General features: G+C 47.5%; 1 protein-coding gene across 1 annotated transcript in view; it reads right to left on the bottom strand.

Moving 5' to 3' along the window:
- Positions 1 to 23,207, bottom strand: part of LOC130125987 (ryanodine receptor 3-like) — a 158,721-nt gene extending 135,514 nt beyond the window's left edge. Inside the window, exons 1-2 of the mRNA XM_056295363.1 lie at positions 23,169 to 23,207; positions 8,185 to 8,304 (exon numbers count right to left, since the gene is read on the bottom strand). Of these exons, the coding sequence (XP_056151338.1) occupies positions 8,185 to 8,304; positions 23,169 to 23,207 (159 nt within the window). The remainder of the gene's footprint in view (positions 1 to 8,184; positions 8,305 to 23,168) is intronic.
- Positions 23,208 to 24,568: the final 1,361 nt, after the last annotated feature.

Raw genomic sequence — 24,568 nt, 5'->3', positions numbered from 1 at the left:
ACGTCTCCTCCCCTGGCCTGTGCAACGCTAACGAGAGGACCACTGGCACAACTTCCGCAACCTTCCCCGCCGTATTGATTTTGATTCAGTTAGCGGGGAATTATTTGCCAACCAAGCAAAATATCCACAGACAACCGAGAAAAATTGGGACTGCAACATAATCTAAAACCGGCGGGATATCCTGATTAGATGTCCGCCTGTAAAATTTGTGCTGACTCGTGCATTTTCAGCACTATTAATCCAAGTTCAAGCCTAAATAGAGTTGATGAGATTCATTAAAGGCTGCTTTAAATATAGATTAAGTCTCCTCGGGTCTGTCTACAGCGGTTCAGCTCTCGGATAAGGGTTTTGATAGAGGGGAATTATAAGAGATGGCATGTTTCAAGCGGGACAGGACTGGACTTTGCTGACAGAATGAGGTAAGCGAGGACGAAGTTTACTGTGGAGTATGGCCACAAGATAAATGATACCAACCTAAACACCCTCCCTGCCCTGCTTATTAAGTATCTCAACTTTCCCCCAAACTAGTTCATTCGTGCAGGTACTGTAAATCTAACCTCAATTCCCAACTTCAAATGACCCAATTTAGATTTAAAGTAACACTGATTCACATTTCAGAATCAGAATCAGAATCAGGTTTATTGGCCGTGTTGGTTTGCCCACACATGGAATTTGACTCCGGTTTCATGACTCTCAGTGTACTTAACACAGAATAACAACACTGCAACACAACAATCTTCAGATATACATATACACAAGGATTGACTTATACAGGGGCGGCACAGTGGCGCAGTGGTTAGTGCGGTCGCTTCACAGCAATAAGGTCCTGGTTCGAACCCCGGGGTAGTCCAGCCTTGTGGGTCATCCTGAGCCATCCTCTGTGTGGAGTTTGCATATTCCCCCCATGTCTGTGTGGGTTTCCTCCAGGTGCCCCAATTTCCTCCCACAGTCCAAAGACATGTAGGTCAGGTGAATCGGCCATACTAAATTGCCCCTAGGTGTGTGTGTGTGTGTGTGTGTGTGTGTGTGTGTGTGTGTGTGTGTGTGTGTGTGTGTGTGTGTGTGTGTGTGTGTGTGTGTGTGTGTGTGTGTGTTGGCTCGGCTCTGTGATGGACTGGCGGCCTGTCCAGGGTGTCTCCCCACCTGCCGCCCAATGTCTGCTGGGATAGGCTCCAGCATCCTGCGACCCGAATTCGGATAAGCGGCTTGGATAATGGATGGATGGTCGGCCCTGTGTGATAGTCTGGTGGCCTGTCCAGGGTGTCTCCCCACCTGCCGCCCAATGACTGCTGGGATAGGCTCCAGCATCCCCGCGACCCTGAGAGCAGGATTAGCGGTTCGGAAAATGGATGGATGGATGGATGATTTATACAGGTGAAATAAGAGGTGATAAAGTGCAACGGTGCAGAGGATCTATCAGAGATGCTGAAACAGATGTTAGCAGGTTACTTACAGACATGCCTGAGGTAGGTTGACATGACAGAGTGTACCAGTATAAGTAAAATGTACAGTATATACAAAATGGTTGGATTTATTGACAGTGCTAAGCAGAGGGGAGGAGTTGGAACAGGTTGTGACCAGGGTGTGACGGTTCTGCAGTGATGTTGCCTGCCTGTTTCCTGCCTCTGGAGGTGTATAAGTCCTGAATGGAGGGCAGGCTGGCATGATTTTCTCTGCAGACCTAACTGTCCCTGTCCTGTTTGGTGGCCAAACCAAACCGGACAGTGATGTGAGCCATCACGGTGATATCAGTGCATGTTAAAATTGAAGTTGGTTTGGGATATAACTGTGTTCATCCTAAATTAAGTGTAGTTTCGTATGTTTCCGGGGGAGACTGATGAGCTGCTGTAGTAAAACAAACAGGCGTGAGCTGATTGAGAGTGACACTAGCAAATGTATTTATTAGGCTCCAAGCATCTCACTCCGGATAGCCACCAGGGGCCGGATACAGAACGCAGCATCAGTCCCCAGATGCCAAAAGAACTTAGACTTGATATCAAATTTAATGACGTGTTTTATTTTGGGGGGCGAGACATTGATTTCCTTTAACACCAAATGTCTTCGCTTGAGCATTAGCTGTTGGAGCGTGCACTAAAAACACAACCGGAGCCACACTAGCTAGCACGCGCACACAAATAGTACTTCCGAATGCACACGGACACTCCCATTTAAAAGAATTTAGATTTAATTAGACAACAACAACAATAATAATAATAATAATAATAATAATCAACGTCAGTGCAGTCCAGAAGATCACCCTACTTGGAACAGCCCACATATTACATCGAGTACTGTCAATCAAGTGACAGCTGCCCTAAGTGCCTAGGGTCCATAGTTTGGACCCGGCTCTATAGGATATAAAACAGGAAACGTGAAAGAAATAATAATTACATTTATATAGCGCTTTATCTAGTTTGGACCCGGCTCTATAGGATATAAAACAGGAAACGTGAAAGAAATAATAATTACATTTATATAGCGCTTTATCTAGACACCCAAAGCGCTTCACATTGAAGGGGCAACTCAACTTCAACCATCACCAATGTGTAGCACCCACCTGGGTGATGCACGGCAGCCATTTTGCACCAGAATGCCCACCACACATCAGCTTGAGGTGGAGCAGGAGGAGCCATTGAGCAAATGACATGGGGGGATGATTAGGTGACCAGATGGAGAGAGCCAGGTTGGGAGTTTGGCCAGGACACTGGGGAACCCCCTACTCTTTGCAATAGGTGCCATGGGATCTTTAATGACCACAGTGAGTCAGGACCTTGGTTCAATCTCTCACCCGAAGGACGGCATCTCCTACAGCTCAATGCCCCCGTCACTGCACTGGGATTTGATATTTGTTGTTGTTTTTTTAAATTAGGACCAGGGGAAAGACTGCCCCCTACTGGCCCACCAACACCACTTCCAGCAACTCAGTTTTCCTGGGAGGTCTCCCACCCAAGTACTAGCCAAGCCCACACCTGCTTAGCTTCTGTCGTTTGGCAGCACCAGGCTGCATGTTGGTATGGCTGCTGGCATGTAATTCAGATAATTTCAAAATGCACTGAAACACAGATGATAGGCATCCTTCTCACAAAGGCTGGGCTGGATTATCCAGTGGGCATTCTGGGCAAGCACAAAAAAGAAGCACAAAAAAAAAAGAAAAAAAAGAAAGGAAAAACATTTATTTTTCAAATTTCTGGTCATGACACCACATAAAACCAATCAAAAACACACTTGCTTTTTTTTTTTTTTTACCTAAACAGAATGATATACTTGGTCAACAGTCGGTGCTACGGGTGGCGCAGTGGTTAGCGCGGTCGCCTCGCAGCAAGAAGGTCCTAGGTTCAAGCCCCGGGGTTGTTCAACCTTGGGGGTCGCCCCAGGTCGTCCTCTGTGTGGAGTTTGCGTGTTCACCCCGTGTCTGCATGGGTTTCCTCCAGGTGCTCCGGTTTCCTCCCACAGTCCAAAGACATGTAGGTCAGGTGACTCCATACTAAATTGTCCCTAGGTGTGAATGGGTGCCTCCCCACCTGCCGCCCAATGACTGCTGGGAGAGGCTCCAGCATCCCCACAAGCCTGAGAGCAGGATAAGCGGTTTGGATAATGGATGGATGGATGGATGGTCCGTGTTACATTACATTTGAACCTGGTCCCCACCCGAAAAAGCGCAAAGCCTTCTGAGAGGAGTCTGCAGAGCATGAAGTAAAGCTGCAAGGCCGGGAGGGATACCCGGTGGAGACGTTCAATGTCATAATCGACAAGTTGGTCGGCTGTTAAGACCAGAGAATGGATGAATACCGGATCATTAATGACAAGGTTGTGATTCAGAATCCCAGGATTTGACCTCCGATCGTGAACAGGCGGACGCACTCTGAGCTTCGTACCCGTCTGATTTAGATCAGAACTTAGCAGATAAAATTATCCAACTCAGGTGCTTTGTACAGAGCGAGCAGGATCATAAGTCTCCTCCAAAACTGCTGCAAGTGCTCTTGAAACATGGTCTGCATTCAGCTTTCCCCAACGTCTTTTAGCCCGACATAATTTCTTTTCTTTTCTTTTTTTTTACTCTGCCGGTGACAAACTGCGAAGGAGAAAGTTCATTTTCACAGATGGCAAGAATTAAAAATGAACTCAGAACAGCGCGATGGCCATCGAATCTGAATTTGTCAGGAACTTGGACTTTGATGAAGTTGTGACTTTGTGACTGAGTTTGCTAATAGGAAAGCCCAGAAGAAGAAGTCTTTCTAACAGCAACTGGGGAGAGAAGTAGGGAGAAGGATACTGTCAGACAGTCACACACACACACACACACACACACACACACACACACACACACACACACACACACACACACACACACACACGAACAGACACGGACAGACACATGGACAGACACACACACACACACACACACACACACACACACACACACACACACACACACACACACACACACACACACACACACACACACACACACACACAGACAAACAGACAGACAGACAGACAGTCAGACACAGACAGACAGACACACACACACAGATGGACAGACAGACGGACAGACACACAGTCAGTCAGACACACACACACAGTCAGACAGACGGACAGACACACACAGTCAGTCAGTCAGGCAGACAGCCAGACACACACAGTCAGACAGATGGACAGACACACACAGTCAGTCAGACAGACAGTCAGACACACAGACAGACAGACACAGTCAGACACACAGACAGACAGACACAGTCAGACACACAGACATATAGACAGACAGACACATACACACACACACACACACACACACACACACACACACACACACACACACACACACACACACACACACACACACACACACACACACACACACACACACACACACACACACACACACAGACAGACAGTCAGTCAGACAGACAGTCAGACACACAGACAGACAGACAGACAGACAGACAGACAGACACAGTCAGACACACAGACAGACAGACACAGTCAGACACACAGACATATAGACAGACAGACATATACACACACACACACACACACACACACACACACACACACACACACACACACACACACACACACACACACACACACACACACACACACACAGACAGACAGACAGTCAGACAGACAGTCAGACACACAGACATATAGACAGACAGACAGACACACACAGACACACACACACACAGTCAGTCAGACACACAGACATATAGACAGACAGACACACACATACAGTCAGTCAGACAGACAAAACCAAAGCTGTGGCTGCTTTCTTTTCCTTTTAATATCAGATACTTGAGTCTCTTAGTCGGGTCGTATCATGTTTCTGTGTCCAGGGTTCCTTTTCATTTCATAATGACGTACAGCGCTCTCCATAATGAATTAGCACTAGTCCATATATGCCCTGTACGCTCGGCCTGATTTATTAACGTAAGAAATAAAAGCCTGACCAGCACACCAAGTTGGCTAGGGGCCCATCACACATTTGTGCCCAGGGGCTTGTAACTTGATGAGTCGGGCCCGCACAAAGGCCGTGCAAGACAAAACAACTTTGCAGCATTTCATTATACCAGGGATGCCTACGCATCACCCTATCTCTCCATATCTCTCCATATCTCTCTCTCTCTCTCCATATCTCTCTCTCTCTCTCTCTCTCTCTCTCTCTCTCTCTCTCTCTCTCTCTCTCTCTCTCTCTCTCTCTCTCTCTCTCTCTCTCTCTCTCTCTCTATTTAGGCATGCCACTGGGGGAGAATACCTAGGGAGGACAGGCGCCTGACTGGCAGAGATCCAGCCGCACCCTCATTTTCCTGGGTGAGTAACGGCTGACCTTTGCCCTCTCCTGCTGCGATAGTGGGCGGGGACAGAGGAGCGTCCTGGCAATTGGAAGCACTGAAAATGCTAAGAGGACCCACGACTCTGCAGCCACAGCTGGATGTCGCCTGTCTGACCGGCCGAGGCCAGGGGAGAAGCCACCCAGCAGCTCGTTCACCTTCTGTTTATCATCAGTCTGGCTTTGTTTAGTTGTGTTTGTTTTTGTTGTTATTATGGGCCTTATGTGTGACTGCAGAGGGGTATTGCTAAGCGTCAGGCTGGGACGCTTATACGATCTCTCTGAGTCTCTCTCTAGGGAGGAGAGCAGAATGGGTGAAAGCTGGTGGCCCTGTGGGGGTGACCTCCTAGTTCCCCTTTCCTGTTCGGCTTAATTGGGGGAATCATTATAAGTGTTACTCAAGGGGGCGTGGCATAAACCGGAGCTAGTTATATGCAAATAGTGTAATGCTTGTATAGCTGTATATCTAATTAAAGACTCTTTACTTGTGTAAAATATACAGAGCACCAGTGAAACCACGAGATGTGGGTGTTTACTCTCCTGTGGTCATAACATTGAGTTGTTGACAGGGGGGAGCCCCTGGCCGTATGTCACAATCAGCCGCCTGCTCATTGGCTGATTGATGTTGCCGTTTAAACTGTGCGAGGTTTAAATCAACCTCCACTTGTCTGCTACAACAAGACTGGCTTGCCAAGGGGAAAAGGGGGGCACATCCCAGTCAGTCCCACCACCCTGCTCCTAAATTGCCATCTTGGGTGTTTTCACCTCTCCATCGCCGATCCCTGGGGTGGGGGGTGGGGGGGAATCAGTGATGCCTTTTCATAAAAACGGCAGGCAATGAAGACAAAGTGGCAGACGGGGAGAACATCCATCACACCTGTCAGGTATAATTACCGTCCAAAATGCAGTGGAAGAAGAAGAAACCTCCCTATCCTCTCAGTGTCTCTCCATCCCCCGGTGAGGATGGAGGGGAGAGCTGCATACAGAGATGACGCTGTGCGTCTGTACGTGTCAGCGACACACAGATATTTGCCTGCATACACAAGCAAAAACTTTCCATATATCATCCACCCTTTCCTCTCAGTGTCTCTCCTCCATTTGCAGAGTTTCTGTCCATCTCGTCCCATGCAGAGCCCCTCAGCATGCTGAGCTATGCTATGTGCATGAGCCTGGAATCATAGCCAACGTGAAATTAATCTCTAACAATGCTAATGGATTATGATTAAAAGAACAATCAATGAGGAAAGAGCCAATTAGTCTTCACTGTCGACAGGTTCCGCTATGGGAAAACGGCAATGCCAGGTTAGCAGCAGAGATGAGGTGGTCTTTTCCAGCAGCCAATAATCACCATGCTACTTTCAAGGCTCAGCGTTTTCGGGTTTTAGTTTTTCAAAGCCACCCAGCATGCCGAATTTCGCCACAAGAGGGCACTGTTACATAACCTCACACGAACAGGAACAACTTTTGGATCCGTGGAAACATAAAATCCGGGTGGAAATCAGTTTGAACCGATTTGCTCCTTTTACAAAAATCTGGGTATTTTTCGGTGAAAATCGGTAAAAACCGAAAACACTGAGCCTTGGCTATTTCTAACCATTTCCCCCCGTTAACAGTGTGCAAAACGCAGGGGGGGGGGGGGACGGTTGTGCGCATGTTAATGCTCCATGATTTGGATCTGTTAAACTATAGCAATGCAGCCAAATCACTGAATAGAAAGGCAAATGATTAAACCTCAACTCATCCCTCGTCTTTAAAACTTTGCACTTAGCCACACAAGCCGCTGAATGCGTCAGCCCAGCTGCATCAAAGCTGTGGCAAATGACAGTAAAAAAATAATTAAAAAAAAGGACCCGGGCTGTGATTTCTGGAAATAACTGCCCAATTAACTATCAGAGGAGCTCTGGGTACATAGATGAATGGAGGTGAACGTGGAGGTGGGCGTGGCTGCTCGTGCTTTTGATGACGTGCAGAGCGGCTCGTCTGTGTGTCTCAGATGCTCGTCACTTATTGGATGAGAACGAGTCAAGCGGATGTCTGGTTACCATGGAGCTCTCGTCTGGATGGATGTACCTCCTCAACTTCCCCATTTTTCCACAAACCGTGTTTTTATATGAGTTTTGTTGATTTTTCTGCACGACTTCATTTGTGTGTAACACAAAGTTGACGATTATACTGTACATTCAACGATGCCACCGAAATTAAACCTAGAGTCGATTGCGGTGGAAGGTGTCCGTTGGTGAACAAAGGGCAGAACAGAAATGGCCCACGCCACTAACATGCATCTACTATCTGACCCACTGGACAGCTGTGGGGTCACAGAAAAGCTCACACAACACGATGGTCACTTTGCCTACCTTTGCCTCTGATGTGGGCTCCAGGTAACACAGCCGATTGCCAAGCCCCTCAGCGGTCAAGCAGAACTTACGATTCTCCTTCTGGATGCAGGCCACACACTGCAGGACCACTTCATCATCCTGTCAAATCAAAACAGAGGGACTTCAGTTTGTTTGCGTGCCTGTTTGTATGCATGCGCCCTTGTGTGTATGTTCGCGTGCATGTGTATTTGGGGGCGCATGTGTGCTGTGGGCACATGCATCACGTCGAGAGAGAGCCCCGGTATGTACACACAATAATCCTACCAAAGTTGGGGAAGGTGTGTGTGTGTGTATGGGGGGGGGGCGTCTTGAATGACTCAAGCTCAGAACTTGGACTAAAACTCCCATGTTGGGCGTCCGGGTGGCGTAGCGGTGTATTCCGTTGTCTACCAACGAGGGGATCGCCGGTTCGAATCCCTGTGTTACCTCTGGCTTGGTCGGGCGTCCCTACAGACACAATTGGCCGTGTCCGCGGGTGGGAAGCCGGATGTGGGTATTTGTCCTGATCGCTGCACTAGCGCCTCCTCTGGTCAGTTGGGTTGCCTGTTCAGGAGGGAGAGGGGACTGGGGGGAATAGCGTGGTCCTCCCACGCGCTACTTCCCCCTGGCGGAACTCCTCACTGTCAGGTGAGAAGAAGCGGATGGTGACTCCACATGTATCGGAGGAGGCATGTGGTAGTCTGCAGCCCTCCCTGGATCGGCAGAGGGGGTGGGGCAGTGACCAGGATGGCTCAGAAGAGTGGGGTGTTGTGCCAAGTACAATTGGGGAGAAAAGGGGGGGGGGACAGAACAAAAAACAAAACTCCCATGTGGCCAAGCACCTGCCCTACTAAAGGGCCCTTGAGCAAGACAGTGAATCTGTTTTTTGCTCCAGAGGTTCTTTCCTGTGGCTTCACTGTACTTGACGCTCTGGTAGGTGCAAAAAAAAATAAAAAATATTTTCCATGTCGAGCAGTATCTTGTTTCTGTGTTACTGCACATTAATCTGCATATCTTCTAATTTAAAATGCCTTGAAATCTGAGTACAGATGACTATGCTATTGATCGGCTATCCTATATATCAATGTTCTGAGCCAAAAATATCTGGGCCAAGATTAAACCCAGCGCCGAGCCCACCATGCAGCGTTCACACTGATGACTAACAAATCTCATCCCTCCTACACAAGTTATCTTGTTTCTCTCCCTGTGCCAAACTAATTGGACAGTGCTCCCCTAAACGTGATGATCAAAAAGAAATTATCCCCGGCTGATCCCTTCGGGTTGACCCAGCCTCCTTTAGGCTATTTACACTGTTTATATGGAGCAGATGAGGTTGAGGATATTGAAGGGGGTGCTCCAGGTTTCCAAAGAAAAAATGATCTAAGTATACATGCACACGGGACAGAGAGCAGCTATGTATGACTTGGGGCTAGAGAAGATGTTATGTATGTGTATATTTGTTTGGACACATCCAAGTACATGTGTCCGTGTCCGTGTGTGTGTGTGTGTGTGTGTGTGTGTGTGTGTGTGTGTGTGTGTGTGTGTGTGTGTGTGTGTGTGTGTGTGTGTGTGTGTGTGTGTGTGTGTGTGTGTGTGTGCGTGATGTTTTCCTTTTCAGGAATCAGGAACACTTTGCCATTTCATTTCATTCCCCCAGCCCACAGCAGTGCAACACAAAGACAAAAACAAATATCCAAAAACTACAAGAACTACAAGAACACACATCCAAACTAAAACATATATAGCCACACATCCAAACTAAACAAAAAAAATCACTGTCCAAGGGAACGAACGCCAGCCAGGATGACTGTCGAAACTGCCAGTCTGCATGGGCTAGCAGTTAGCTTAGCCTGCCCCGCTTCCATGTCCTGTCAGACCGCCCTCGGCGTTTCCTCTTCGTGCACAGCTCCGGGCAGGGGCCGTGGTCCTTGGGCCTACCGGACGCAGCGGACCAGGCTCCCTTAGCCGATCCAAAGCCAGCTGTCCCAGCCAGACACCCTCAGCAAACCTCCCCAGGTGTGGCCGCCGCCAGGCCGCCGTCGGTGTTATGGGAACTGCCGGTCTGCATGGGCTAACACTTAGCTTAGCCTGTCCCGCTTCCATGTCCTGTCAGACCGCCCTCGGTGTTACCTCCTCAGGTGCAGCTTCTGGGCCCACAGGACACATCAGACCAAGCTCTCTCAGCCGAACCAGCGCCAGCTGTCCCAGCCATCAAATGAAGACAAAACTTAGATGCAGACGTGGACAAAGACACTGCATGGATGGTACTGGGAGAGGCCGCCACAAACATGAATTCGCGCCGCCATCTTCCCACACCGGCACTGGGTGAGCCCGCTGCAAATGTGAATTTGTGCCACCATCTTTCTACTCCAGAAGTGGAAAAAAATGTTGGTTTTCTGACTGGTTCAACATGATCAATCTGAGAAAGTCTTATGAGACCTCTGGAATGTAATTCCACAAACGGGGAATTGAAACCCTGAAATTTCCCCATCTATACGTCAACATGTCTCTTCTTTTCTTAGGTTTGCAGTATTTTCATTACCTTGACTCGTCCAATATTCGAAAGCACAAAAATTTAAATGCAAAATATAATCTAGACAAACCCAAGAAGATCCTAAAAGGAATAAAATTCCTTTTCTTTGGTTCAGACTCTGATATTTGCTTTTGACAATTACATTATTATTGGGCATGTTTAACTCAACATTAGCACCATTTACATAAGCCCAAACAGCTCTCGGCTCTCGGGTAATGAAGGATTTTGTTATGAAATCAGCAACTTAATAACTAACCATTTTTCACAACTGTTCTACATGTTTAGGTTTAAGGGATTCTTCAAATGCGACGCAATTAATGAATAAATGAAACTGATCTTTGACAGAGAAAAGCCATGCATCTGCCCCGGATTTGTATAGGTATATTTTGACAATTATATCCTTGAGCAAAGCTGTTTGTGCCAGCAAGCATCTCCCCAATTCACATGATTGTGGGAGCCTGAAACTAAAATCAAACATCTTGTGCTGCTGTTGTGTAAATGGGCTGATAGTGTTTATAGCAGTGGCTGTGTAAATGCTGAATTGGATATAGTTCCTCTTCCAGAAAGCAGAGCAAGCACAATCTGCTGATGTAGGCTAGGAAGTGAGCGCAAGAGAGTCAGGGTGTGCGTGTGTGTGTTTGAGAAAGAGAGCGAGAGAGAGAGAGAGAGCGAGAGAGAGAGAGAGAGAGAGACAGAGAGAGAGACAGAGAGAGAGAGAGAGAGAGAGAGAGAGAGAGAGAGAGAGAGAGAGAGAGAGAGAGAGAGAGAGAGAGAGAGAGAGAGAGAGAGAGAGAGAGAGAGAGAGAGAGAGAGAAAGGCTGCATTTATACAATGGCCAGCTGCATTATTTAATGTGAGGGGATTGTGTTGAGAGCAGAGTGCAGCAGTGCTAGCAACAGCACTCCATTGCACTGCATCAGTGCAAATGTGTATAGGAAGCTATGCTGTGTGCTTGTGCGTAGGTCTATTTTGAGCGTGCATGCTCGCATATGAGCCTCAGATGCACTGTAGGAAAGCCAATGTGACAAGCCCCGAGGGTCCTCAAAGGACATTCATGACACATTATTTCCCATCCATGTTTGTGCCTCAGATATGTCAGTGAGAGGAGGTCTCATTCTGAGCACGTTAGACGGCTGCCTAATGTGGCTTTTACCTACTTAAGACACATACTGTAAGAAATACGTGTTACAGTACGTGCCACAAGAAGTTGTTAAGACTAGAGATCCAGGGGGCAGATTTACTGATGAGCATCTGCACAACATAGAAAGCACATCTGCTGTGCTTAATGGTGTCTGCGGCAATTGACCGTGTCATTTGCGAGGCTATTATGGGAGATATTGAATAATGCTAACAGCTGTAGATCGATATGAAAATTTTATTCAACTCAGGCGCAGATTGACATGAATAGCCCTCTATGGCACATCAACACTCTGAACACACTGAACTTGAACATGCAATCAGTCCCGATACTTGCTGAGTATCTACAGGGTTGATTTGGGCCATAGAAGAGCAGTATTGATCCATGGTTCACATTCCTGTCTGTCCCATTACCATTACACACACACACACACAGACACACACATATACACACACACACACACACTGGCATGTACACACTCGCGTATATGTGCACGCAGACAAATGCAGGCACACTATGTACACACGAGAACCTCTTTAATCAGAGTGGCTAGCTCTGTTGTCTCCACCCCTGTCTGGCTCACGCCTGGCTTTGGTCCCCAGTCTCGCCCCCGCATCCGAGTAGAATTATGTGTCTGACATTCGCTCTCTTTCTTTCTCTTCCCCTCTCCGTCATCAACCCCCTCCGTCAAGCCCACACACTCACTTATCCCTGGTCACACCTGGCTGTCATGGAGGAAGGGATACTCACTGCCATCAATCATGTATAAACTGGAGCACAAATTGATGCCAGCCCAGCTGAGAAGGACAGCACCCTGCTTGGGTTAAGATGGGTCAATTTATAGAAGCTGGAGCTATGATTTCATGAGAAGGGTTTCTGCTGCTTTTAGTTAGTATATATATATATACACATATACAAAAATCCGTCTCACCCCCTTTTTCGGGTGGTATCTTCCTCAACTTCTACCAGAGGCCTGGGAGTTTGAGGGTTCGGCGCCGTGTCTTAGCTGCTCCTAGAACTACACTCTTCTGGAAAGATACCTCAGATGTTGTTCCTGGAATCTGCTGGAGCCACTCTCCGAGTTTGGGGGTCACAGCCCCTAATGCTCCTATTACTACTGGGACTACGCTGGATTTCACCTTCCACATCTGATCTAGTTCTTCCCTCAGCCCTTGGTATTTCTCTAGATTCTCATGCTCTTTCTTCCTGATGTTGCCGTCTCTCAAGATTGCTACATCAATCACTATTGCTGTCTTTGGTGGTGTCTCCCATTTGGACTTGGGGACGTCCAGTCTGTATTCAGTACAGATATTCCAGTACACTATCCCAGCCACTTGGTTATGCCTTTCAGTATACGCTTCCCCAGCTAGCATTTTACACCCTGCTACTAAGTGCTGGACTGTCTCTGGGGCGTCTTTGCACAGCCTGCATCTTGGGTCTGGTGTGGTGTGGTAGACCCCTGCCTCAATCGATCTGGTCCTGAGTGTATGTTCTTGCGCTGCTATGATCAGAGCCTCTGTGCTGTCCTTCAGTCCAGCCTTTTCTAGCCACTGGTAAGATTTCTCGATATCAGCTATGTCTTTTATCTGTCGATGGTACATTCCATGGAGTGGCTTGATCTTCCATGATACTGCCTCTTCCTTCTTCCTCCACATATTGTCTTCTGCTGCCTGAGGTACTCACTCAGCAGTTCATCCTGGATAGTGGTCCTGACACTCACTAACCCTTGGCCCCCATCTTTTTGCTTATCGTACAGTCTCAGGCTGCTGGATTTTGGCTGGAACCCATATTTATATATATAAGCATATATAGATATCATATTCCAATATCTCTGTGGTTTAGCATCAGTGTCAATGAAAAGGTCAAGCCTAATTAGTGTGCTATACATAGCAGTGAAGTAAACATGAGTGATTGAACCGTCTTTCATTACAATGTGCTAATAGTGAAGATAGTCTCTGAGGGCAGCTTGACATTGGTGTTGACTTTGGCATAGCTCTCGCTCCTTCCCTCTCACTCTTTCTCTCCTTGCCCTCTCTCACTGAATCTAGAGAATATGTTTTATCGTTCCTACTAGTGTGTGTGTGTGTGTGTGTGTGTGTGTGTGTGTGTGTGTGTGTGTGTGTGTGTGTGTGTGTGTGTGTGTGTGTGTGTGTGTGTGTGTGTGTGTTTCTCAGTCTACGTTGGTGCGTGTACAGAAGAATCTGAATGCACACCGGCACATGAAAACCCCATCTTGTTCCTTCGAGAGTAGCGTGAGATGTGCTAAAAGCATGCCAATGACTGGCTTGCTATTGCTACAAAGACAAGTCACCCTACTTGCTTGACTCTAATGGCTCTCTCACAAGCAACAACCTCATTGGTGGGGAATTTTGCATGGTGACCGTGATTTTGCAAACGTGTCTCATTAACTAATCTATCTCTCCCTGTACTTCAGGTATAGACTTACGTGAAAGTTTTAAACTTGGGTTGCCATCTAGTGAAATTATCTCCATTACGTCGGTGCCACGACTTGGACTGGTGGTGGTGGTGGGGGGGGGGGTCATGTTTATTCTATGCCAAAAATGCTTCCAACTAAATAATGATTATGGATGATGGCAATTAGTGATGTAACAGTTTTTCAAAAGCAGCTAATGGGCCATCGCGGGGAGTAAAGGAGGAATAATTCCTGACCTGATTGTCCTTATTAGCGTGATAATCGAAACATGAATTTTTGGTATCCTTTCTGCTAGTCTCCTCTCTCTCCTCACTTTCCACCTTGATCACATCAAGAACTGAACCACTGATGTTTGCAGCCCTCCTCACCAAAAGAAAAAAGATGAGGAGTCCTGCTTTTGTGGAGCATCTTTCATGGCTCGCGTTAGTTGGTTGGATGTGCTAGAGGGAATAGTATGGCGTTTGAAACAAATCACCCTCAGGAGGAGCTGGGAGGATCTGTGTTTGGGTGAAGGTCCGCTGCATCTCAGCAGGTCGTGCGGCACACGGCATCAGCTCAAGGATACGGACTTTCAGATCCTTTTAACAACGGGGTGCGCACGCTCTGTCAGTGTATTGCTGAGCAGAGTCTGGGGGGAAACCAGCAACTAAAGTTTCAGAGTGCCTCCAAGACATAAACGATGTGAAACAAGAGGAGAAAGGAGCCAAGTATTTCTCTGCAGTGATGCAGAGCCAAAGTTAGCCAGTTTTGGAGACCCCATAAGCCCACATTTAAGGGAGATGTGGCTGGGGGTCTGAAGTGCTACAGTAAGATATGTGTTTCCCTAATGCCCCCATTTGGCTTGTATTACTGCTGGCTTGCAGTATACCATACCGAGCAATCTACACTGATGCCGTCATCACTCATCGGTTTTCAACTGACACAGCTCTAGTTTGAAAGCGTCAAATCTGCAAAGCAGTGCCTTTGTGGTAGCCGAGCACATCTCCCCACTTATCAAAGGATATATTTGAGCTTTATTATCTTTGACCACCTGACAGAGCCACACTTCCCTTGTCATTGTCAGCTCCATAACTCGTCACCCCCCCCTTAAATGTGTAAAATTGGCATTTTGGAAGTCCTCAGCTGCTGGTGTGGCCTGGTCAGAAATGTGTGCATCTGCGATATGTCTGTGTCACAAACAAGGACCTGCAACTTTTTAAAAAAAGTTCCCCCCTTTTCCTCCCCAGTTGTATCCAGCCATTTACCCCACTCTTCCGAGCCTTACTGGTCGCTGCTCCACCCCCTCTGCCGATCCAGGGAGGGCTGCAAACTACCCCATGCTTCCTCTGATACATGTGGAGTCGCCAGCCGCTTCTTTTCCCCTGACAGTGAGGAGTTTCACCAGGGGGGCGTAACACGTGGGAGGATCACGCTATTCCCTCAAGTTCCCCCTCCCTTGAGGGAGGGGGAACTAGGCGCTAGTGCAGCGACCAGGACACATACCCACATCCGGCTTCCCACCCGCAGACACGACCAATTGTGTCTGTAGGGACGCCCAACCAAGCTGAAGGTAACACGAGGATTTAAACCGGCGACCCCCATGTTGGTAAGCAACGGAATAGACCGCTATGCTACCTGGATGCCCAGATTTGCAACTTTTAAAACCTCTGTTTGGGTACGTGTCACTTCCACTGGTGTGTTTTATTGCATGCATCTGTGTATACTGGGACAAAGAATACACATACCTGCACATATTCCCCCTTTGCCGGGAGAAAATGCAGTTGTTAACCCCCCCCCCCCATTAAGCTAGCAACGTGGGGTGGTAAAACCCAGCCACCCTAGAACCCTGCTCTCTTTTCCTTCACTGTCTGAGGTCAAACCCGTTTCCTCTCATCGTCCTGATCCTGCTTGATACTGTATCAACGAATCCTTAGAACTGACTGTAAATTGATCCAAGGTGGCACTGATTGGCCCTATGGGACAGAGGAGAGGAGAGCAGAGGAGGGGAGAGGAGAGGACAGGAGAGGAGGGGAGGTCAGAATACAGAATACAGAAGTGCTGGAAGAAAGCGAGCAGATGAGGCGTTTGCTTGGCGGGGGAAAAAAAACAAAACAACACAAGGCGAAACGTGTGTGTGCACAAAGACACATACAAAGCTTACAATGGCAGCTGGCTCCGATTGCTTGTGTGGCTGTGTAACACTAGGGACACAGGGATTCTGGGTAATACATCTCCAGCAGGCGTCTTTTCACCGGTCATCACTATACAGAGACTCGTGCACACACACTGAGTCTCTGGACAGATTGATACAGCTGGTCAGACACTGCAGAACAAAATACAGCTGGGCTGTGGCTGGCCTCATACTGTGGTACACCCACACCTCCCTCTCTCTCCCTCTCCCGCTCCCGCTCCCTTGCTCTCGCTCTCTCTCTCTATCTCTCTCTCCCTCTCTCTCTCTCTCTCTCTCTGCATGTACAGAAGGCAGGTGTCTTCCAAGACTATTTGTCTCCTCAGCAGTAACCTCAAAGGAGAGGAGTAGAGATGAGAGACAAGGACACCATAGAAGATAAGTGAAGAGAAATATACTTTGTGCCAACCACCAATACAGCATCCTCCCTAGACACACTACTGAAGTAAGCTGGAACGGTGTACGGACCGATCCATCCGCAAATACATACTCTCTCCAGTTATGTTAAATGGCGATACATTTTAAGGAATAGTGCAGAATCTTTTTTGGGCCCCCCCCCTTTTCTCCCCAATTGTACTTGGCTAATTATCACACTCCCCGAGCCATCCCAGTCGCTGCTCTAACCGCTCTGCCGAGCCGGGCAGGGCTGCAGACTACCGCATGCCTCCTCTGATACATGAGGAGTCGCCAGCTGCTTCTTTTCACCTGACAGTGAGGAGTCTTGCCATGGGGACGTAGCACGTGGGAGGATCACGCTATTCCCCCCAGTTCCCCCTCCCCCCTGAACAGGCGCCCCGACCGACCAGAGGAGGCGATAGAGCAGCGACCAGGACACATACCCACAAATGGCTTCCCACCCGCAGACACGGCCAATTGTGTCTGTAGGAACGCCCAACCAAGCCGGAGTTAACACGGGGGTTCAAACCGGCGATCTTCATGTTGGTAGGTAACAGAATAGACCGCCACGCCACCCGGACGCCCCTATAGGGCAGAATTTTGACATCTATCTCTATTTTATACTCACTGCCCATGTAGTAGGTAGGTTTGATTTTCAGTCCCCTTTTTCCTCATGCTGGACAAACAGCTCCAGTTCAGTGCAACTGATAGGGGGGCAAATCTACAATCCTCATTCAGTGCAACAAAAAAAAAGCACTCCACCGTTCAGGAGAAGTTACAGTAACATAATGCAACAGGGGTCTGTCTATAAATTAATTTGAGTGGTTATTTAATTTTTTCTTTGCTTAATTCACTTTGCTGTGTTAAAGCGAAGTGACTCCTGCTGGTAATTGCTTGCAGGCTGTGTTGCAGGAAGTAGAAAGGTAGGAAAAGAACGTAACCGACCACAAAAAAAAAAGTTATGTTTTAAGATGACTAGTTGAATTTGCTATGATAGACAGCTGTAGCATCATGTTAGCTTTGGCTAAACTGTGTTTTTGCACACAGTGAGGATTGTGGGTTTGTCCCCATTAATTGCATTGATCTCTATTTGGCAAGCTTGAGCTGCATCACCAGCATGAAGAAAAGGATGGATGACTGAAAGGATGGATGACTGTGAAAGGATGGATGACTCTGAAAGCGACACCTTCCAATGTACTACACGAGCGGTGAATATAAAATAAAGATAGACTTCAAAAATTCCATATTGTTTCTTTAAGTATGAGGATGATCCATAATATCACCCCTATGTACCTCTCAAATCCCATGTTTTATTCTGAGGGATCAAAACTAGCTACAGTAAGTCCATGGCCGACCATGTGGTGGACTGGGGCCCTGTGATGAACTGGGGCCCAGTGATGGACTGGTGACTTGTCCAGGGTGTCTCCCCGCCTGCCGCGCAGCGCAATGACTGTTGGGATAGGCTCCAGCATCCCCGCGACCCTGAGAGCAGGATTAGCTTTTGGATAATGGATGGATGGACGTCCATAGCCGCGGCCGTCAGCTGCGGAAGTATTTCAAGACTGGAAATGTTCGTTTGAGCATGTTCAGGTAGAAAAACTATCAACTCTAAACTTGTATAGACTGTTGATGGAGTGATTCATGGACACAGAGTGATTGCTTTCCTAGAGGGGTATGAGAAATGGGAATGAGGTGATGAATGGGAAAGAAGTGTGTGATGAGATGAGTGAGTGCTGACCCAGGCCTGGTGTGCAAATGGGAGCATGCTAATGCCTGGCATCTTGAGGCAAACTGCTGCACATGCTGGATACAGAACACACACACACACACACACACACACACACACACACACACACACACACACACACACACACGGCAAAAAAGCAGATGGAGTGAGAGATACATAGAAAGAAAAGGAGAAAGAGGGAGAAAAGATCGAAAGCACAACAGAGAAACACACACACGCATGCACGCACACGCACGCACACACATACACACACAAGACATTCCCTGGGCCCGCTTCCAAAGTGAAACTATAAATCAATCTTAGCATCCCTGAAACATTTGACCAAACTTTAAAAGTATAACTAAAGGTGCTGAGTTTGACAGTTTTATAGCTTAGTTGCTATTGCACAGCATCAATGGCTGGTACCTGGCCCAGCACAAACGATATATATACAGTACATCAGTGCAGTCCCTGGATGCATGGGAAATCTTAGCATCCCATTAACCATGTCAACACTTTCTACATCCAAATTTACAATCTGTAATTGCTGGAGCAGCTTCTACTATCTACTGAATATGGCACTTTGAAATATAACAACAACTATTATGATAGCAATAATAATAATAATAATAATAATAATAATAATATCATTTGGCATAATTTAAGACCATTTTTCCTCCACCTGTGGCTAGGCGCTGTGTTTTCCAGGTAACTGCTGTAAACGAGTGTTTTCTCATTTAACGTTCCCTGAGTATTACCACTTAAGTATAGGAAGTTAATCCAGTTTGCAGTTGCTTAACTGTACGATGCCCAGCCATAAAAATAATAGACCCCACCCTTTTTGATCCTCTGTGTGTTTGTGTGTGTATGTGTGTGTCATTGTGTGCCCACACACACAGGTGATAGTCATCTGGCTCATATTATCCATTATACCACAGCTCTCTAATCACCACGGCCAATCTAATTAAGTACCTGATCACCATCCACTCACACTGTGCAGCTGTGAACAGCACCAACATATGGTCCAATGCAATCCATCTTAAACAATGGGCAAGAATGGCAATCCTTGCAAAGTAAGTGGCTCATAGTGGAAAAACCGGCTCAGACCCAAGATGAACAGACACAAGTGCACTCATAGTGGCTATAAACAAAGCAGCATGAGAGCATACTATCTGGGGACCACGCTGTAGAGTACAGATATTAGACGTATTTCTTTGAAAAAGGCACGGGATAGATCCATTAAGGGCGAGGGCTGCCATAGGTCAGCTGGGGATAAAATTTCCATCATGAAAGGTATGGAGAGAGCCCCAGTTCTCCTGCAGCGAGATGGAAACATTACCTCCCAACTCCGAGCCTGCATGCTTTATTACTGGAGGGGCAGAGGACGGGGACTATAAAATGTTTTTTCCGTGCACCTTGCAGTATTGCTCCTCCTGCCTGGCACCAGCTTTAATGCGAAAGGCTAAGTAAGCGTTTTCATCACTTGCTCGGCTTCAGGCATCCACTGTCCCTGCCGCCGGAGAAGGAGAAAGGTAGAAAACTTCAGGATGGGAAAACTCAGCATCAGTTCACAGTGCTTTGACACGAGGTGGAAAGTAGACTGGAAGATGTGCGCTGTAATACTGCAACGCTTCCTGACAGTGCGATTTTTGGGGAGATGCGTTTTGAGGTGGAGATGCCCAGGGGTGGTAGGTGACAGCCCTGTGGCTTGGTGGTGCACCGGGGAACAGAAGGAGCAAGCTGTTTGCTCTTTTTGCTTGCTGGATAGAGATATTTTTTCTCTCTGCCAGCACACAGAAAAGGGGAAACGGACTGCCTCTGCTTTCTGACAAGCAGTCTGGAGTATTTTTAGGGAAAAAAGCCTCGTGGGGGTCCAATGGGAGCGCAACACAAACAGGTGCATTTGTATTTTTGTTGTGCGTTTTGTTGAAGCCAAGCGTGCCTTTTGACTCGGTGCTCGCCATCTGAGCCCCCCACCCCCCCCCCACCCCCCTGCCAAAAAAAATAGAAATGGTCCTTAAACAGCAGCTACGTTAATACTTAGCTTCTAGATCAAAACAGAGGGCGTGCATGTGACCTACTGTAGAACATCAAATGGGTCCATGGTCATGGTTGTGTCGGTTCTGACCCTGGCTCTAGTACATGTCCATGTACAGGGGAAGAATGTGATGCCATTCATTGTATATAAAACCAGTTTTGTGTCTATCTGCCTCTTGAAGACACCACGTTCAGTAGCTGTAGTTCCCAGTGCTGTAGTTCTCAGCGCCTGATGGTGATCCAGAACGATGACCATCAGGCGCTGGCCTCCACACGTGACCAGCTTCAGGGACTATCGCACAGTCCTGCAGCTCTAGAAAGACACTCCAGGGAATATCACACAGTCCTGCAGTTCTAGAAAGACACTCCAGGGACTATCACACAGTCCTGCAGCTCTAGAAAGACACTCCAGGGAATATTACTCAGTCCTGCGGCTCTAGAAGGACACTCCAGGGAATATCACACAGTCATGCAGCTCTAGAAAGACACTCCAGGGAATATTACACAGTCCTGTGGCTCTAGAAAGACACTCCAGGGAATATCACACAGTCCTGCAGCTCTAGAAAGACAACAACACCTCTTCACACTGGGCGCGCACCAAGAATACCACAGTGTTGCATTGTATCAGGATTATCGATTTACAATTTCTGGAAATGAATGGACAAGACATTTTTTTTACAATGTATTTATTTAGTTTACTAATTATTATTATTATTACTGTATTTTTTTTTAAATTTATATTATTTCTTTACATTTTTTTTTACAATTTTGTATGTCTAGGGTGATCATCTCTGAAACCTAGAAAAAAACAGCCTTAATCTTATTTCTGATATGTGGAGAACCAGTCAGGGCACCGTCAGCCACTCGAGAACATATCTGTTGCCTTCTAAATCCCGAACTGATCAAAAATAATCCAGTCTGTAATCCCCTACATGGCTAATCTTGCAACTACTGGACCGATCAAGTCTAACATTTCCTGTTCACGTTTATGACTGGATAATCAAGAACGTTTCGTGGTTGCGGTGATTCAAAACCTTTGAAACACCTGTTTTACACCGCAATCGAGTGCTAAATCGAAGGTGTCTGGCTGAGAGAGCTGGTGTTGGATCGGCTGGGGGAGCCTGGTCTGCTGCGTCCGGTGGGCCCAGGGACCACGGCCCTGCATGGACCTGCGCCTGAGGAGGAAACACCGAGGGCGGTCTGACAGGATGCGGAAGCGCAGCAGGCTAAGCTAACTACTAGCCCATGCAGACCGGCAGTTCTAACAGTCATCCTGGCATTCGTTCTCTTGGACAGTGCTTTTTATTTTTTGTAGTTTGATATATGTGTTCTTGTAGTTTTTAGATATGTTTTTGTCTTTTGTGTTGCACTGCTGTGGGCTGGGGAAAACAATATGACAAAGTGTTCCTGATTCCTGATAACTCCTCAGCTGGTTTGTCCCCCAAGTCCGAGCAGTGGAGAAGGGGAGATACGGCTGGCGGAGGTCTGAGTTGAGGGCACTCTTCTAGCTATATGAGTTTTTATTCACATGTTTGTCAGAACAAAGGCTCCTGACAGACAGTATTGTGTAAACTGCGGCGGAGACACCGCGGTGTCAAACTCCATTTGGTCAGAGATTGACAGAGCCACTCAGGTGAATGGCTCCTCAGTCAAGTACCGACTCTATTTTGCTTGGAGTAAGAGAAGAGGAGAAGAGAGCAAATGAAAGGAGAGAGGATGAAACGAGGAGCAGCAGAAGAAATAATCTAGCTAAATGACGAGTGCCAAATATTCTAGGGAGACTTTATAAAAAGGAGGGTGATGGAGAGAAAAAAAACAAAACAAAGAGGTGAAAAAGACACATAAAACTGTCTCAGTTTGGCGCAACTTCATTGTATTTTATTAGACGGCAGCTGCTTTTGGGGAGAGACGTTTGCCGTGTCGAACGCTCAACCCGCGCTGTTCTAATTTGTCTAATGTCCCAGCTAGAGGTCATTAGGTATCAGGAGAGGTACTTCAACAGCGAATGCTCCTCAGCTTTACTGCCACAGCAATGCTTCCTCGAGCCAGGAGAGAGCCGGGGGCTGAGAAAACTCAGCAATGCTGCAGAGATACCTGGCCTAGAAAATGGATTAAAAAAAAAGTGTTACACCTTCCATATGCACTCTTCCACCTGCAGAGATGGGCATAGTTAGCCCTGGTCGTAAAATGTTTGCATCGCCACAGAAGCCCCGCAGAGTCCCACATGATAAGAGTGCCTTAAGTGAGTTAGTTAAGGAGAGAGAGAGAGAGAGAGAGAGAGAGAGAGAGAGAGAGAGAGAGAGAGAGAGAGAGAGAGAGAGAGAGAGAGAGAGAGAGAGAGAGAGAGAGAGAGAGAGAGAGAGAGAGGGAGGCAGGGAGGGTTTTAATCAAACCATTGAAAAGTTCAAGTAGGTGGGGGGGGCATTGATGAAGCAATTCCAGGTGAAGTGGGAAGACGGTGTTTTTTGTGCATGCATGTTGCATGTCTGTGGTAAGGGTGGTGTAAGGGGGGGGGGGCAAATATGTCACTGCTTATCAACACTTTCGCCGTACCCCACCCTCGTTCTCGGCGCACAGCATCTCCCGCCCCATGCCGGCCACTCGCTAGCCAGGCAGAATAGTACATTGTTTTATTACACACGCCGTTGACTACGCAGCAACAAGGCCCAATAAAGAGGCCGATATCTGCTTGTCTGCAGTGCGAGCCGGGCACAGGGGTTGTTAAAGAGGTATGAATCTTTTATGGGGTGGGGAACGTCGCTGTCGTCAATATCGGACGAAAGGGCCGAGGGGTTGGCACTCCCTGGGGAGAGGAAATCGTGAGATTTTCTAGAAACAGCAGTTATGGTGACACAGGATGCGGGCACTCGCTGCTTTGCAACGGTCCTGCAAATGACTGAGTTACACAGCCGACAGCCGAGTCGACGAGACGCTCCACTAACATACATGTACGGCGCTGGCACCAGTCCCACGGCATTACAAGCTGCCACTACAAGTTTCTTACCAGTGCAGTACTCCATGCATGCATACTATAGTGGAGACGGAAGGCCTGCAGATTCAAATATTAATATTTGCACTCCACACAGAAGATATTTATATTTTTCCCTGAATCCCCCTTACTCCCTCGCCCACTTGATATTCCAAGATATAGAGATTGTTGTTGATCCTCTTTGAATCATGCATGACCTTTTCTAGATGTGTTCAGATACTCCTATTTCTTTTCATTTTTAATTTGTTATATTATGTCCTTTGTGTTTTTTACATCACCATCTCACCAAGTCAAATTCCTTCATCGTGGGGCATCTGAGTAGCGTGGTGGTCTATTCCGTTGTCTACCAACACGGGGATCGCCAGTTCAAATCCCAGTGTTACCTCTGGCTTAGTCGGGCGTCCCTATAGACACAATTGACCGTGTCAGCGGGTGGGAAGCTGGGTGTGGGTGTGTGTCCTGGTCGCTGCACTAGCGCCTCCTCTGGTCAGTTGGGCCGCCTGTTCGGGGGGGGGGGATAGCGTGATCCTCCCACGTGCTACGTCCCCCTGGCAAAACTCCTCACTGTCAGGTGAAAAGAAGCGGCTGGAGACTCCACATGTACCGTAGAAGGCATGTGGTAGTCTGCAGCCTTCCCCGGCTCGGCAGAGGAGGGGGGAGCAGGACAGCTTGGAAGAGTGGGGTTATTGGCCGGGTGCAACTGGGGAGAAAAAGGGGGGGGGGGGAATTCCTTGATCATGCAAACACAACATGGTTTGTGATAGCTCGTGATTTCACTTGAGCTGTATGTGTATTTGGTTGTCCAGATTTGGAAAACCTGTAAATTCAAAGATTGACACTAAGCCTCCTCCTATGAGGCAGAGTTGCACGAACCTCTACAGCAGCGGCAGCAGTGAATGGCCCTGTAAATGGCTTATTAAGGACACAGTGGGGAGACAGAACATTGGGCATAATTATGGTGGAT

Source organism: Lampris incognitus, chromosome 16, assembly GCF_029633865.1.
Source record: "Lampris incognitus isolate fLamInc1 chromosome 16, fLamInc1.hap2, whole genome shotgun sequence".
In the NCBI taxonomy this organism is placed as follows: domain Eukaryota; kingdom Metazoa; phylum Chordata; class Actinopteri; order Lampriformes; family Lampridae; genus Lampris; species Lampris incognitus.
This window is presented reverse-complemented; position numbering and strand designations above follow the sequence as displayed.